We start from the raw sequence: 19539 nt of genomic DNA, 5'->3' as shown, positions 1-19539 counted from the left end.
TTAATAATATATCAATCCATAATCATAAAAAGAATATTAATCTATTAACAAAACACATGTAGAGAATGTATTGTACTAGGATTTATAATATAGTAACTTCCCAACTATCTTCTAGAATATTTTCTTCATTTTCTTCTTCTATTTGATCATCTTTATATCTATTTTTCGTAGATTTTTTTAATCTTCGTTTATTCCATTTTTTTAAAAATTTTCTCTGTTTTTCTATCCATTGCCTGTCAAACACTTGTCTTTCAAATATAAAGTCATTAATTACTCCTTTTGTATCACCTAATATTTTTGATTCTTCTATATCATTTATATGTACTGTTTTATACCAATTTAACTTCAATTCTTGAAACCATTCCTCTCTTTTCCAGCATTCCCATTGATCTTTCTTTTTCTCTATCATATCATTTATAATTCCTTCTTTTTCTTCATCATTTATTTCTTTTTTTGTAATTCCATGTTCACTTAACTCTTCAAATTCCTTTTTTCTTTTTATGTATGGTTTAAGAAATTCTTTTTTCATATATCCTATCTCTTCTTTTATACGCTGATCCAATATCATCATATGTATTTCTATCCACAATTTAGATATCAAATTAATTTTGTCCATATTTTCACCAACCTCATCTTTTATATTCACTATTTTTAGATCTTCTTTCATTTTATCTATATTAATTTTTTTTTCTTTTGTTTGTTCTTCATTTTCTTCATATTTATCTTCTTCCTCATTATACTCATCTAATAGCTTATTAAACAATATCTCTTTGTCATGTTGTGTAAATAATCTTCTTTGTTTCTTTATCCATTGATTCCATATTTCACTTTTCTTCCCTAATGCAATATTATTCATTATGTTATCTATTCCTTCAGTGAATTTTTTTCTATCTATTGTTTCTATATATATATTTTCTTCTTTTTTCCATTCCTCCATTAATCTTTTAAACCATTCCTCTGTTCTCCATTTTTCTAACATCTTCTTATGTCTTTCCATCAAATTCTTAGAAAACATTTTTTGTATATTTAATGCAATAATACTGCTTTCTTCTGTATACATTATACTTTTTGTTCCTATTATATTTCTATATGAACTTTCATTTCTTTTCCATTCATTCAAACAAATTTCCAAAAATTTTTCTCTTTTTAATTCCCACTCCTTTTGTTTACAATCTTCCATTATAATCATATGTATTTCTATCATGGTTTTCCTTTTTGGCTTTTTTTTCAATGTGATAGATCTTTTCTTATTTTTTATTTGTCCCTCTTCGTCCTTCATTTTTTTTTCTTTTACTTTTCCCCCTTTTTTACTCATGTTTATTTCTTCTTCATATTCTTCACGTTTATCTATTATTTCTTTTATTTTCACTTCGTTTTCATCTTTATTTTTATTTTCTTCTATCATTTTTATAAGCCATTTTTCCATGTTTTCATTTTCTATCCATCTTTTTTTTGTTTTTTCCCAATATTTTTTCCATATAATTTTTTGCTCATATAACATAGAATTTTTAATTCTTTCTTCACTATTTTCTGGTAAATTCTTTTTACATAACTCTTCCATATATTTCTTTTCATGGTTATTCCAATCTAGTTTCAGTTCAATAAACCAATTTTCTCTTTTTAATTTATTTAATTCTTCTTCTTTATTTTCTAACATAATATTTTCTCTTATTTCTTTTTCTATTTCCAATATTTCTTCTGGATTCATTGTATTTTTCAATTCTTCTATATATGTTTTAAGAAACTCATTTTTATTTATCATCCTCTCCTCTTTTTTATATTCTTCTAATGCCACCATATGTATTTCAATCCATAATTTCAATTTTAAATTATTTTTCTTTGCATCTTTATCTGATTTTATTTCTCTTTCTATTATAATATTTCCTTCTTCACTATCTACCTCTTCTATATTATTTTTTTCTTCTTCTTCTATTTTATATTTTTCTAATAATTCATTAAACCATTTTTGGTCATTAGAATCATACAACCATTTTCTATGCTTTTTTACCCAATTCATCCATATTATTTTTTGTCTTTCCAGATAAGGATTATTTAATTCATTTTCTGTACTTTTTATTATCCTTTCCTCTTTTATTATTTCTGTATAGTTATCTTCCTCTGCCTTCCATTCCCTCTTCAAATTTTCAAACCACTTATCCTTTTTCCATTTTTCTAATATCATCCCATATCCTTTTGTATACTGTTCCCACAGAAACTTTTTTTTTTCTAACATAATAGTAATATTATCTTTTTTCTCCATTTCAATTGTTACATCTAAATATATGCCTTCTTTTTTTAATTCTTCCAAACAAATTTCAAAAAATATGCTCCTGCTCTTTTCCCATTCCTCCTTTTTACATTCGTCTATTGCCATCATATGTGTTTCTAATATAATCTTCCACTTTAATTGTTCTCTCGTTAATGTATTATCACTTTTTGTTTTTATATTTATTTGATTTTCTTCTGATTTCTCTGTAAGTGCATTGTTTAAGTCATCTTCAAATACAATTTTGCACAATGAATTATTTGTTCTTTTACATGCATTATTGGGTTGAATATTACTTTCTAGTAATTCATATGGAATATTTAAAGGCATTGTCATTAAATTCGTTAAACCTTCTTCATTTTTCCTTTTTATTTGCTTTTTCTTTTTCTTTGATCCTTTACCACTAGGTAGAAGTCTAATAGGATTATACTATTACATAAATAGAAAATTTTACGTATATAATATATAAATTTTTAATAATAATATGGTAATAAATAAAAAAAATAATTAAAAGAAATGCAGAGATATATATAAATAATAATTTTATCTTACCTTATAAAGAATAACGAAAAGGAAAATAATTAATAAAAGTGATGCACACACTGGAAAGACAATTAACGAAGGGAAAGCTGATTTACATATGGAATTGTTACAATTATTAGAAGGTACATTTGTAGTACCATTTTGTACTATTAATGGAGGAGTAGCTGGAATTCCATTAGATGTAATATTTAATGTATCATTATTAGTATGATTTTCATTTAAATAAGTATTTGTAGATGTAAGAGAATTATTCATACATGATTCCAATGTACATTTGTCAATATTAAAAGTGGAATTGTACTTCATAGTATTTGAAGTAGTCTTAGTTGTATTTATAGATGCAGATAATACAGATTCAGTTGCATATGTCAATTTAGCTGCATGAGGAGGCATATTTTTTGTTTGTGGTTTAGTTTCAGGTGTTAGAATAGTTTTAGATGTAGTTGATTTGACTGCAGATATACTTGAATTTGTGAACGTTAATGTAGATAAATTTGAAGATGTATTTGCATTTGTGTTTTCAGTTATAGATAAATTTGCCGATATATTTGGATGTGCGATAGTATGTGTAGGTATGGATGAATTTTCAGATGATACAGTAGTTATAAACATAGTTTCTGGTTGAGTTGAATTTACATTTACCGATGTAGATGAATTTGACAGTAAATTTAAAGTAGTGTTAGAAGATGATGTGGAATTAGTTCTAGGTTCTTCAATAGTTGTGTGATTATTTGTAGGAATGTCAATAGATGGTAAAGTAATGTTAAATCCAGGTGTTGGAGTAGCTGGAGACACATCTGTTTCTGAAGATTCAGATATGCTTGCTTTTAGAGCTGCAGGTTTAGGTAAACTTGTATCTAAATGTATAGACACATTATTTAATGTTAACTTTGGTGTAGATCCTTGTGTTGGAGTAGCTTGAGACACATCTGTTTCTGAAGATTCAGATATACTTGCTTTTAGAGCTGCAGGTTTAGGTAAACTTGTATCTAAATGTATAGACACATTAGTTGATGTTAACTTTGGTGTAGATCCTTGTGTTGGAGTAGCTTGAGACACATCTGTTTGTGGATATCCAGATATACTTTCTATTTGAGGTGGAGACGTAGCTAAACTTGTATCTAAATGTGTAGACATAGTAGTTGATGCTAACTTTGGTGTAGATCTTGTTGTTGGAATAGGAGACATGCCTCTTTGTGAAAATCCAGAATTACTTGCTTTTAGAGCTTCAGGTTTAGGTAAATTTGGATCTGAATGTATAGACACAATAGTTGATGTTAACTTTTGTGTAGATCCTTCTGTTGGAGTAGTAGATTTAATTGGTGTATTTGGTGTAATTTTAGTTATAGTTTTAGTTTTGGGGCTTATTGTCGGGGTAGATAAATTATTAGTAGCTTTTGGTTTCACTGCAATAGTTGTTTTGATTAAAGAGTAATCAGATTTATTATCAGAAGAAATAATAGGAGTTAAATGCTCAGATTGATTACAGCTTTTTGAAGTTTTAGAATCACAAGAATCATTTTCTTTCTTACTGATTTCTGAACATTCTAAACTAGAAACAAACGTATTCATATCATTAAGTGTACAGTTTTTAGAAATTTCCAAATTTTCATCATACGTTATTTTTTGTTCATTAATCCATTTTTTTTTTACAAAATAATTTTTTTTCTCATTTAACCATTTATTGTAATCGGTACATTTTTCTTCTGTCACATATTTACTTAAATCTTGTAAACGTTCCTCTTTATCCTCACAGAAATCTTCGATATCTTTCCGTTTATTTCTTATATCTTTATTATTTTTATTCTCTTTTCTTTGACATATATCATTGATTGATAATCTTAATTTTTCCATTACACAATTCTGATTTTCTGCCCAAAGATTATTAATATCTCCCAATAAAATTAATTGTTTTCTTAAATTCATGAATACATCCCTTCTATCATCTACCCAATAATTTAAATATCTACAGAGTCTCCTTTGCATTTTTGGAGATTTTTCTTCTTTAATTTTGCGAATTCTCAAGTCAACATTATTATAGAATGTTCTCCTCCAATTTTTTAGTAGTCCCCGTTGCAATATAGGAGATGCCAATGGCCCGGATACGTGTCTAGGTTTTCTTTTAAGTGGTTCTTCTTCTGTATTCATTATATATTAAATTATATTTATTTTTGCATGTTCTATTAGTTTTTTTTAATAAATAATTAAAAAAAACCATCAGATATATATTTATATATGTCTTCAAATGAATATTTCATATTATGATTACATACATATTAAAATTAAGACAACATAAAGATCATATTAATAAAAAATGAGCAATTCTTTATTTCCACTATAACATTAAATTCCATACATTATTGCATATAAATTAAATTAATTAAATTTTTAATTCAATTTCAGTTTTTATAGCAATTCATATCGTTTATCACGTTAGTAGGTTGCATGTAAAGTTTCCAGATTTTCAAAATAAAAATAAACATTTTATAAAGAAAACAAATTTTCAATTTTCACCTAATGTATTTTGTAATAATATAGTTATTTTTGGATAAAAATAATATATCTAATTAAGTAAAAAAATTCAATGATATTAAAATTATAAAGTGATATTACAATTGAAATTAAAAAATTAAGAGAAAAAAAAAATACAAGAATTTTCCATTTATAAAAGTAATATATTTTTTTATTATTTTATATTGTAGAATAACATATTTTTAATTTATAGTGTAGAACAATTAATATTTCAATTTTTTCTTTTAAATAATTTTTAAATAATTGCCATTAATTATTACTAAAAGAAAATTTTTTTTCTAATTAATTTTTTAGTAAAATTTAAATTATTTTCAGCCGAATATTCATAAAATATATAAGAAATAAAAAATTTTAAACTTAATTGTTTTAAGCTAAAAAAATACATAATAAAACTAGTTTAATTATGGATGAATTTTTTATAATTGTTTAAGGATTATATATATGAGTTATTATTTAGTTTTATTTCAATTATTTCAAAAACTGCTTTTTCTCTAGTTTTTTCATTTTTTTTCTCTCTTTTATCCCTATTTTGCATTATAACTTTTACACCTTTTTTTAGATTATGATTTATCAATTTGTAATTTAACATTCTTTTTAGTGCTCTAAAAAGTAAAAATAGTAAAAAGCTTAAATGAAAAATTTCTTTTGTTTTATTTACTGCAGAATAACTTATAGATAATTATATACCTTTTATATAATTATACTATATAAAATAAAATAAAAAAATTCTATATCTTTAATCACAGTTTTTATTACTCATATGAAAACTATTATTGGCTATTTTTAAAACATAAATTGTTAATAAACTAATGTTATATTAAAATAGAAGTTATATTATTTTTCATTGTTTTACTTTTAAAAAAAATAATTTTTTTTTAAACATAAACAAATATACCGACATTCTATTATAACTATTTTATTATGAATATCTTTTTGCATGTACCTTTATAATCATATTATATATGCACCTTTTGAATGTGTTTGCATGCAGCAGCAACTTCTGTACATAGTACACTTTTACCATATTAAAATTTTAAAAAGGTTAGTTATATATTTATTAGCTATTTAGAACATTTAAGTTTTTAAATTAAGATTTATACTTTTTTAAATATTCATTTAATATATACTCAGATAAATTTTATAATTAATGTAAAATCAATTAAAACAATAATAATTTTTAAAAAAAATAAAAACTGGTTCAATAATTTATGAAAGCATAAAATAATGAGAGTTTTTATATTTTTCTGAAAAAATAATAATGTGAATTATAACATATATTAGATTAACTTAGTAAAAGTACGCGTATAATTAACCTCAAAAATAAAAATTAAAAAAATTATGATTCCTTTTTTTCTTATTCTAACTGTGATTTTTATTAAAATATATGGTAAAATGAATTTCAAAAAAAATTGCAATTCATTTATTTTTTTATATTTTACACATGGGAATTATATTTATAAATAATACGTAATAACCCTTTAATATAAAAAAAAAATAAAATGTTTATTTTTATATATTTAAAATATATTCATATAATTATAGTTTAAAAGCATAAAATATTTAAATTTATTTAACGTGTGATATATTCATATATTTTTTAAGACATCTCACTTTTTTAATAATAATTAGATATTGTTTAATATAATAAGTAAAAAGAAGAAAAATACAAAACAAAGATATTTCATTTCTATGTATACATTGTTACTCTGTCATAAATAATTTTAAAGTGATATGCTTATGAATGTTCTACACTTAATTTTATTAGATTTTGTTCAATATATGTTTTTTTAACTTTGTTTTTATGTTATATTTTACAATTTTTATACGACCATTTATATTAATTCTTATTTTTCCTTTTATTTCAACAATTTTTTTTCTTTTTTAATAAAGATTTTTTATCATTATTTGTTTTATTAATTTTATGATAATTGACTTGGTATTATTGAACAAACCAATTAATAAGAGGCACATTGAGAAAGCACTATCTATTTTATTGAATATAAAATAAAATATTACTCAATTTATTTATTATAATTAATTTAAAATTTAAATTTATTATTCTATTTTTTATTTAAGTTAATTTATTCAATAGTTTATAAAATATAATATTAAATGATACATTTCTAACTTTTTAACTAAAATATTACACAAGATACATTCAAAAAAATTGTAATTTTTTTTTTTAAAATTTCCTCCGAAAAAAATTATATATATGTAAAAAAAAAAAATTTTTCTTTTAAGCAATTAATTTTATTGAGAAGATTTAAGTATGCACATTTGTTCCGCATTTACAGTATGTACACATAATAATATATTTATTTTATTCATTTTTATAATATTCAAAAATTGTCCAATAATAAAATTTATAGAATATAATCGATCACTTCTGGATAAAGATAATATTATTTTATTTTCATTGTCCTGTTCTACAACTATAAGACCTTTTTATATATCTTTATCTATTCTTCTATTTCTATTATCTTTCAAATCATATTACTTTATAATTCTTCACTTATAAATATCCACACAATTTCTGGGTTCCAACTAATGCATAAGTTATGATTTCTTTTTATTCCATCTAGTTACTCATTGTTTTATTAACTGATTGTTCGGTGACTTTGCTAGAGTACTGAACAAACAAATTAATAAAGAGCATGTAAAGTTGCCTATACGATTTTGGTGTATTTATATATTCTTTCATTGATTTATTAACTAGGTGTTCGGCGACTTTACTAGAGTACTGAACAAACAAATTAATAGAGAGAATATAGAGTTGCCTCTACGATTTTGGTGTATTTATATATACTTTATATGCTTTGAACGATTGATTCTTAATTGTGTGATCTACTTCGTTCAGCATTCTTTGATTTCAATAGGCATTTAATTATTTTAATATAAATCCTTATTTTTATTAAAAATTTAAATCCTTATTGAATATTGATTATTATTTTAATGTAATTTATTTATTTCTTTGTTACTAGTTATGTTCAGCAATTTAAATATATTGCTGTTGAATTAACGAACATAAACAATTAGTGAAAATGCAAAATAATTATATGAATATCAATTACGTGAAAATTTTATTGTCATATATTTAAAATTTTCTCTCACAAATTAAAAATATATATATTATGCAAATTAAACCCTTTTATGTAAACATTATTACCTGTTTATGATCTCATTTTTATTGGTACTAAATATTACTCTCGATTTTTATTTTACCAATTTTCTCTCACCAATTAAATCATTTAAAAAAAATAAATATATTTTTTTTTTACGTATCTCCATTTTTCAAAAGAAAAATATCAAAAAAAATTCAATAATATTTTTTCTTTTTTTTTTTTTTCGCGTGCGCACAACCAACTATGTATTCTTTATGTAGCTAGTCCTTTTTATTACCAAAAAGATTAATGAAGCCTTTTATTAACCACTGATTCATAAATAGTATTATCTATCTGTTTTAAATAATATTTAAATAAATTAATCTCGCAAAAACATTATTATTCATATATACTAATATACAGAGAAATTACGTATATATAAACACGTGTCCTAATAAAAGAAGTATACAAAAGGTATGTGTACTAAAAAAAAATACATCCACTTAAAATAAGACATTAAAAAAATATATATTTTTTCTTTTTGAGGACGATCAATATGAAGTATCTTTTTTTATGAAATAATAAAAATGTAATTTTTAATGTGATACAAATGAAATACTATGTAAACTAACAAAAATAGTGATTTACTAATGTAGTTAATATTTGATATTAACAAAATTAAACAATGTGATTAATATTTTAATTTAAAAAAAATAAAATAAGTATAGTTCTTTCTACACATTCTTTACTAATTCATTTGTTAAATACTAGCAAGTTCATTCTCTAATAAAAGGCTTTATTAACCTTTTTGGAAAATAAAAGGACTACTTAAATGAAGAATAAGAAGTTGCTCATGTGCACACAAAAAAAAAAATTATGATCAATTTTTTTTTGTCTGTGCTTTTTTTAAAAAAAAAAGTACTAAGACCGTCAGGAAAAAAATTTGATAAAAAAAAAATGCGAAGACCATCAGGAAAAAAAAAATTGATAAAAAAAAAAAAAATCAATTGAAAAAAGATTTGTTACCAATAAATAAATAAAAAAAAAAAAAAAAAAAAAAGAAAAGAATTTTTTTTTTTGGAATGAAATATGATTTTGATGAATTTTGTAAAAGAAAATTTTATGCATATAAAAATAGAATTTTCATTTAATTAATATTTATATAATTTTTTGTATTGTCAATAATTGTTTATGTTTGTTAATTCAACAGCAATATATATTAATTTCTGAATGTAACCCATAACAAATAAACAAGTAATTTACAATTAATTAATAATCAATTTTCAATAAGTATTTAAATTTTTAATAAAAATAAGGATTTTTATTAAAGTAAATAAATGCCTATTGATATTAAAGAATGCGGAATGATGTAGATTACATAATTAAGGATCACTCGTTCAAAGCATTTAAAAATATATATAAATACATCAAAACCGTAGAGGCAACTCTATATGCTCTTTATTAATTTGTTTGTTCAGTACTCTAACAAAGTCACCGAACACCCAGTTAATAAAACAGTCATTGAATGTGAAACTAACATATCATTGATATATATTCAACCATTTATTTGAGTCTCACATATCTCTTTAGCCTTACTAATAATTTCATTTTATTAAGTTATATTTGGGATGCATTACCTCTGTAGTACTGGTTTATTAATTGAATTTTCAATGAAGTTTATATCATTTTTGATGGATTTATTAATTTTAGGTTCATTGATTTTTCTAGTGTTGAACAAACAAATTAATAAAGAGCATATAGAGAAAAATACACTCATTCTATTTAGATTAAAATAAAATAATAAACAAATTATTTACTTTAATTATAATAAAATATTAATTTCCTTAGTCAATTACAACTTAAATTAATTTACTAAATACTCAAAGGATGTAATTTTTAACATTTCATTTTTAATATTTGACAAAAGAAAATTAAACTATTATTATTTATTCTCTAAATGAAAAAATTTTTTTTTTAACGTTTATATTTTTATGAAAATAAAGTGAAAAAAATAAAAATATCACAAAATTTTTTTAAAATTTTTTTTTTATAATTGTGTATTCATATATACCAGAAAAAAAATATTACAAAATATATTTGTACTTTTTTTCTGGAGTACTTTTAATGTATAAAATTTGAGTTAGAGCATTTTTTATACATTTTAGAATGTACAAGAAAAAATAATTCTATTTATCGTATTCACATAAATACCATTTAAAATATATCGATAAAACAATTTATAGTCTAATAGTCAAATTAATAAAGAGAATGTGGAGAGATCTTATGTTATTTATCACAAAATAATTTCTCTACGTAATTTTATACCTTATATATATCTAACTGTTAACGATAAATCAAACATATTTATTTTATATCTCATAATTTTTATCACTTTGATTAATAGTTTTTATAAAAATAAATAAAATTTATTTTACAATTTTCTTAATAAAAAAAAGTAGGGAAAAAAAAAGAAATTTTCATTTTTTTTAATATATATGTGTCACATAGAACATATATATTTTATAAATATACCTATACTACATTTCATAAAATATACTTTTTCATTTTATGTTACTCTATGATTTTTCTTTTACTAATGAAATTTTATGTAAATGTCATTGTAGATATATATAGATACATGTGTGTTAATTATTTTGCATGCTTAAAAAACTCCTTAAAATAGACAATTATCATTATATAAATTCTCAAAAATTTTTATAAAGACTTTTAATCACCATATATATAGATACTGCTTTTGGTTTCTTATTTTTAATTTTAGTTACCCTACATGGAAAAGACCAATAAGACTTAAATTAATTATTACAGTTTTAATCCTTTAATTTATTTTGTTCATACTTTGATAATTTATTTGAAATAATACTACTAACATTGATGTTTTCTATATCTATCAATTATTTTTCTTTTAACATATATTTAAAATCTTTAAATGCTCTTTACTATCCCTCACCTATATAAATAGTTTTCATTAATGATATAATTTAAAGCAAAAATAATGAATAATCAGAATATATGCAATCTATTTCAAACATCAATAAATAAGGTGTTCTAAGGCTTCGTAATTATTATTTTATATAACATTACAGACTTGTTCACACTTCCTTAATATATTGATTTACTAATTGGGTATTCGGTCACTTTGCTATAGTACTTAACAAACAAATTAATAAAGAGCATATAGAGTTGCCTCTACGGTTTTGATGTATTTATATATATTTTTAAATGCTTTGAACGAGTGATCCTTAATTATGTAATCTACTTCATTCCTCATTCTTTAATATCAATAGGCATTTATTTACTTTAATAAAAATCCTTATTTTTATTAAAAATTTAAATACTTATTGAACATTGATTATTAATTAATTGTAAATTATTTGTTATGAGTTACACTCAGCAATTAATATGTATTGCTGATGAATTAACAAACATAAACAATTATTGACAATACAAAAAATTATATAAATATTAATTGCATGAAAATTTTATTGTTATATGTATAAAATTTTCATTTACAAAATTCATCAAAATCATATTTCATTCCTTAAAAAAAAAATCTTTTTTTTTTTTTTTTGCATGACTAACTTCGTATTCTTCATTTAACTAATCCTTTTATTTTCCAAAAAGGTTAAAAAAGCATTTTATTAAGCAGTATTATAGCAAAGTAACTGAACACCCAGTTAATAGATCATATATTTATAGAATATAAATTAGTCATTCAAGAACTGGTAAAAAAAAAAAAAAATTAGTTATTTCTTTGGTTTTCTTTTTGTAAATTCTATAATACATAAAAGAAATATTTTTATTTTTTTTTGAAAAAGATTGAATTGTTGAAAAATTAAAAAAATAATAGTTGCTCGCTAAAAAGTTTCCTGTAGTATATTTTGTTTAAATTTATATAAGAAAATTTTATATTAACAACAATAAAATTTTCATATTTAGTAGTATTTATATAATTCAATTTGTATTCTATTGATTGCTTATGCTTGTTTATTTGAAGGCAATGGATTTTAATTGTTAATGATTACTCACAATATTATAAATAAAATATATGTAATTAAAATAAATAATGAAGATTTAAGTTTTTAATAAAAATATAGGACTTTTATTAAATTAAATAAATTCTTCTTAAAAAAAAAAAATCCTCAACTAATTAAACAACACAAATGCAATTTAATGGTTTATAGTATTAAAAAAAAATTTAAGTTCATTATATTAGTATAGACAGATCTGCATGCTCTTTATTAATCTGTTTGTTCAACACTCTAAAAAAATCATTAAATAAGCAATTAATAAATTACTAACATTCATATATAATATATTTTAACTTATTTGTACAGGAAAAAAGAAAAAATACATATACTTAAAATAAAGAATAATAAAAACTAACATATAGATTGAAGAATATTCTGCAATAAAAAATAATAATGACAAATATAATATTCTATTTTAAATATAAAAATATAAATATATACATATAAATGTAACACAATTATGAAGTATTTTCATATTAAAGGAATGCATGCATTCACTATACAAAGTATTACATGATACATATATCTCAAGATATATTTATTTTTATATAAAGCTACTAAAGCTTCTTTGTATAATTTTCCAACTGAAGGAGTAATGTTTACATATATATTTGTTTCATTTTATTAAAAAATAAAGAAAAAATATTGATATATTATTAAGATTCTGTAGCATAATGTAGATAGAAGTAAATATAATAATAAAAGCTATGAGAAATTTTTTATTATCTTAGTTGCATGTCTTATAAGTAGCACAACTAATGAATGAAAATAAAATTGATGAAAAGTAAAAATTTTAATAAAAATGATATATTACAAATTGTTTTTTATTATATTTGTAGATTTATAGATATAATACTATTAAAGATGATAAAAAACATTTTTTTTTTTTTTTTTTTTTTTTTTTTATCTGCTATATATATTCATTTATATATATGCATACATTTATATAAATACAAAAATGTAGAAAAAATATACTATTGAAGTTATCTTGAAGATTTGTTCGTGTAATTTAAAATAAAAATAGGAGATAAAAGCAAAAAATAATGAAAATATTTAATTTAAAAAAAATTAGGTTTATAATAAAATAATCTTTAAGTTTTAGAAGTTATTTTTTTTTTTTTTACTTAGATGTAAGCTATCTTACATTTTTTTTTTTTTTTTTTTTTAAAAAAAATAAAAAAAAAAAATTTTTTTTTTTTTTTTTTTTTTTTTCTTTATGTTTAAAAAAAAAAAAATAAAAATAACATGTACTCTTTGTAAGAATATATAAATAAAAAAAAAAAATATATATATATATTAATATTACATACAATTATATGTATATTAAAATGTAAAAATATGTAGTAAAAAGTTTCAAATAAATTATAAAAAAAATAAAATAATAAATATATTTAGATATCATATATATATAAAAAAAAATTAAAAAAAAAAATGGCACATTTATTATAAAATTAGAATACAAATAAAAAAAAAAAAAAAAAAAAAAATAAAATTAGAAATTAAATGAAGTACAACAAAGATGTACTACGGTTGAAAAAGAATTATTGGCTATAGTAGTAGCATGCGAAACATTCTATTATTATATTAAAGGANAATTATTATTCTAAAAAAGGTTAATAATGTCCATTATTAACCAATTATATAATCAATATGTATAAAACTTAATTATAGTATATATTTTTTTTTAATATACGTATTTTTAGTATACTAATTTTTCTTAAAATTCACAAACTCCACTGTGCATATTTCAATGTTCACTTTTTTCTGGCATACTGATTTATTAATTATTCGTTCAGTGACTTCTGTACTATTGAACAAACAAGTTAATAAAGAGAATGTACAGGAAACTTTACTATACTAAATTCTAATTTAATTATGATTTTAATTGTAAATCTTTATTTTTATTAATCAACATAAAATACTAATTAATATTTAACTATTTTTTTTTTTAAGTTAATTTATACAATTCTTCAAAATGTAATTTCTTTAATATTACATTTTAACTTAAAAAGAAAATATATATATACACTCCACAGTAACTTGCATATCATCCAAAAGAATGAAATTAATAAAAACTATTTTTTTCTTTTTAATATTACCCTTTATTTTATATATATATTTTTTTTTTTTTTGTGTATATACTCTTTGAGTAACTATTTTAATGTAGACATCAATGATTGCACATTGTACCCACAATTTATCATGCACATAATAAAATATTTTTATTCCATTTATTCATCTAAATATTATACAAAAAAGGTCTGTAATATTATTTACAGACCACATGAATAACTATTTATTTTCCATATAACTGCTACTTTTTATTCTCATAAATAAATTACTAACATTCATATATAATATATTTTAACTTATTTGTACAGGAAAAAAGAAAAAATACATATACTTAAAATAAAGAATAATAAAAACTAACATATAGATTGAAGAATATTCTGCAATAAAAAATAATAATGACAAATATAATATTCTATTTTAAATATAAAAATATAAATATATACATATAAATGTAACACAATTATGAAGTATTTTCATATTAAAGGAATGCATGCATTCACTATACAAAGTATTACATGATACATATATCTCAAGATATATTTATTTTTATATAAAGCTACTAAAGCTTCTTTGTATAATTTTCCAACTGAAGGAGTAATGTTTACATATATATTTGTTTCATTTTATTAAAAAATAAAGAAAAAATATTGATATATTATTAAGATTCTGTAGCATAATGTAGATAGAAGTAAATATAATAATAAAAGCTATGAGAAATTTTTTATTATCTTAGTTGCATGTCTTATAAGTAGCACAACTAATGAATGAAAATAAAATTGATGAAAAGTAAAAATTTTAATAAAAATGATATATTACAAATTGTTTTTTATTATATTTGTAGATTTATAGATATAATACTATTAAAGATGATAAAAAACATAAAAAATTAAGTTATTTTATATTACTTCTATTAGATAGGTTAAAAATTGAACAAATTTTTTTGAATTAAAAAAAAAAATAAAGGAAAAAAATATATATCTTAAAAATTATTGCACCTATTTTTATTAAATCTATTTACATTTATTACATTTCACTTGATTTTTAACATAACTATCATAATTAGAATTTAAGTTAAAATTATTATATATGTAATATATATAATTTAATAAATATATTATAAATTTTTTTTTTAAAGGTAGTTCATGAGAAATATTATCTATAATAGTTTTTACATATGTTAAAAATATTGCTATTATAACTTAAAATTCACTATATTTAAAAATATTTTTTTTCATAATTGTTACTGTTGCTTTTTAACATATTTATACAGAAACTTTTAGCAAAATATATATATATATTTTTGCTTTAATTATATATCATAAAGTTATAAAAATAATTACTTCATTGTATTGTTTATTTTTATTGAGATTTATATATTATTATGACTTCAATTATAGAAATTAAGATAATTTTTATATTTATTTAAATTCTATTTTTATTCAGATTTTTATTGTCATATATTTCAAATTATTTACCTGAAAAAGATAGTTCACACCTAGCTGTGAATTTATAATTTATAATACATTTCATTATTTCTAAAATTTAATTCCTCCAATAATATATTGTTATGTAACAAATTTAATCATAATTAAAATAAATTCAAAGTTATGTAAATTACATTTTTATTATTGTTTTCATTAAAACTACCATTATACCCATAAATGTAAATAAGATTATAATACCTTGTTTTTATTTTTTTCAATATTTATTGATATATAACATAATTTTTTTATCAAAAATATTTTAGCGGTTGCATATTAAAATTGTTTATGTTAATAACTTTTTATCACTATAACGTATATACATTATCTTAATTACATATTATTTATAAACATCCTGTATTAATATTAAGTCAAATTTATGTAACTTACAATATAAATGGTCATCATGTCATAGTCACTTTTAGAATTGATACAAATTAAATTACATAATTTATTAATATAAATGACATTAAAAAATTCTAATATTCGATAATCATAATATTTACCAATATAATATGATTATCATTACTCTTATTTTTACTTTTATTATTATTTAAAAAAAAAAAATTAAAATTTTTTATTTTTAAATTTTTTTTATATCTTTGAATCTTTAATTCATTCAGAATAATTATAATTATTTTTAAATTCATACATTAATATTAAATAAATTAATTTTCTATAATTGTAGTTTATTTTTATCATTTATTTCAAAACTTCACACAATTTTTTCTATTACAGAAATAATTTCAATATTTCAGTAAAAAAGCAAGCTTTATAAAAAAAGTATATCTTCTTAATATTTTGAATTTTAAAAAAAAAAAAATTTTTTTGTAAATATTCTTAAATTCTTTATATTTACTATATTTTTTTTATTATATCAAGTATAAAAAATTATAAAGAATAATTATAATAAATTATTAATCGGTTACATAAGATAATGCAAAATTATACAATAATATAAAAATAAAATAAAATAATAGTTATTCAAGTAATATTTTAAAACAATGTTCTTTTTCTCTCCCTCTCTCCCTGTATATATATATTTGGATAAAATAAAATTATAAATGTTTAAGTAATTAAAAATAATATTTACATAAATTATATATTATATTATGTTACATTATATTATATTTTTTATTTTTATGAGATAATAATTCAAACGAAAAATGAATAAATACAAGTATATAATTACAAAAAATAAAAAACATGAAAATAAGATAAATGTTAGTAGTATGTGAGTAAAATAGAAGAATAGATATGTAACTGTAAATTAAAATAAAAATAATACTATTATAACTATTATTTTATATAAAAATATAAATATGTACATATATAAAATAAAAGCAAACAACAATAACATATAGAAAATGAGAAATAACATGCATAGAAAATTCTAGAAATGAAGTTAATGTAATTTAAAATTGTAATCTTTCTTTTGTCCTTTATTTTTTTTATTCTTTAGTTTTATAACATACTACAATCGACATTTTATTTTATTAAATATGAAATGTATAAATTCTATGTTTATATAAAAAATTTATCTGAAATTATTTCTAAAAATATGCATTCTTTATTAACGAAAAAAAAAAAATTAATTTTTTAAGATATATTTATTTGATATTCATCTAAAATTAAAAGATTATAATAAAAAACATAACTTCCTTTTTTGGATACTATATAATGATATACTTCCTACAAGTGCACTTTATATTTTACTAATCCTTTTTTATTATATTTAATTTTATTCTCTAATATGAATATGTTAAAAATGGTAAAAGAGCAAATAAAATCCATTATTATAAAATAATAAAAATTACTTATAGGAGGAAACAAAAAAGGCTAAAGTTTTTAAAGTAAGCATTTGAATAATAAAACAATACAAAAAAAAAAATTAAATAATGATAAAAAAAAAAACTTTTAGTATGTATAATTATTACATAATTATAAAACAAAAACTTAAAAATGACATAAAAAAAAAAAATAAAAATAAAAATGTATTTATAGAATATGTATCTATTTTGTTGTGATATTTATTTTTCGTTTATACCATAATCCTTCTAATGTTTAATTTAAATTATCATAACGTTTTTTATTGAATTAATAACCACTGTCGTAATAAATTCAACAAAGATAAAGTTGCATGGTTTTAATAAATAACTTTTAAAAAAAGAAAAATAAGTATAAAAATATATAAAAATAAAAAAAAGTTTTGAAAGCTCTATATAATTGTATCTAAATATAAACTATTCTAAAAAAATTTTAAGTAAAAACAGAATATAACATTTTTTTTTGCATTTCCTAATAATTTTTTATATTATTCTCTTTTAATTTAAAAAAAAAAAATTAAATAAAAAAATGAAAAGTAATATTTATTTTGTATGTATAAACAATAAACTAAAAATTTATCATTTTTTGATTATTTAAACAACATTTCTATTATCAAAAACATAATAAAAAATATATAATAAATAAGAGGTTATAGTATATAATTAATAATTTTAGGATTTAGGATGAAAGATTTAGAATTTAAAATTTTTATGTTGTAGTTATAGATTTAGCTTTTAATAGATATTTCTCCATTAAAATTAAAAAATAAAAAAAAAAAAAAAAAAAAAAAAAAAAAATGTGAATGACAAAAGAATTGTAAATTAAAATTATTGCAACCATGTAGTAAATTATGATAATATTAAAAAATAAAAAACAAAAATGAATTAAATATACATTTTCTTATTGTATATTTATAAAGTTATGTAATATATATATGTATCTGTTTTTTTTTGAGATATATTTTAGTTTATAAACATAATTATTTCATAATATAAAAAAAATAATTTAAAATTTTTTTTAAAGAAATAATTTTACAATAAAGAATAAATAATTTTTGGTAGTTCTTAAAAAGGAGTTTTTTTTTTTTTTTTTTTTTTTAGAAACATTTTCAATGTTATTAAAGAAAAGAGAATTAAACATGTGTGGTACATTATTTTTATTACTTTATTACTAAAATAATAATTGTGTTATTTATTTAAATTTTATTTTTCATGTTTAAAAAAAAAACGTATTTTTTGTATTAGCATAATATATATGACATAATATTTTAAAACTTCATTTAATTTATAAAGCATAATATTAGAACAAAAGATGGAAATATCAATAGACACATTAAAAGAAAAGGTGATTGAAATTTACAAAAAAAAAAAAAAAAAAAAAAAAATTATCGAATATTACAATTGTTTAATGTTATTTATATTAATAAATTATGTAATTTAATTTGTATCAATTCGAAAAGCTATTGTGCCATAATAACTATTTATATCGTAAGATACATAAATTGATTTAATATTAATGCAGGAAATTTATAAATATTATGTAATTAAGATAATGGATATACGTTATAATTATAAAATGTTATTAACATAAACAATTTTAACATAAAACCACTAAAATATATTTGATAAAAAATTTATGATATATAGCAATAAATATTAAAAAAAATA

General features: G+C 19.4%; 1 protein-coding gene across 1 annotated transcript, besides 4 other annotated features; it reads right to left on the bottom strand.

Annotated features, from left to right (window-relative positions):
* Positions 1 to 82: 82 nt before the first annotated feature.
* On the bottom strand, positions 83 to 4957 carry PGAL8A_00328200 (surface-associated interspersed protein (SURFIN); the record flags this gene model as incomplete). The annotated part of the gene is made up of 2 exons (XM_028672308.1): positions 83 to 2695; positions 2819 to 4957. The coding sequence occupies 2 exons, from the start codon at positions 4955 to 4957 to the stop codon at positions 83 to 85; spliced, it is 4752 nt and encodes a 1583-aa protein (XP_028528874.1).
* Positions 4958 to 8040: 3083 nt separating this feature from the next.
* Positions 8041 to 8459: a repeat region.
* Positions 8460 to 9384: 925 nt separating this feature from the next.
* Positions 9385 to 9968: a repeat region.
* Positions 9969 to 11562: 1594 nt separating this feature from the next.
* Positions 11563 to 12031: a repeat region.
* Positions 12032 to 12345: 314 nt separating this feature from the next.
* Positions 12346 to 12757: a repeat region.
* The last annotated feature ends 6782 nt before the right edge of the window (positions 12758 to 19539 follow it).

The sequence above is a fragment of the Plasmodium gallinaceum genome, assembly GCF_900005855.1.
Source record: "Plasmodium gallinaceum strain 8A genome assembly, contig: PGAL8A_v1_96, whole genome shotgun sequence".
Lineage (NCBI taxonomy): Eukaryota > Apicomplexa > Aconoidasida > Haemosporida > Plasmodiidae > Plasmodium > Plasmodium gallinaceum.
This window is presented reverse-complemented; position numbering and strand designations above follow the sequence as displayed.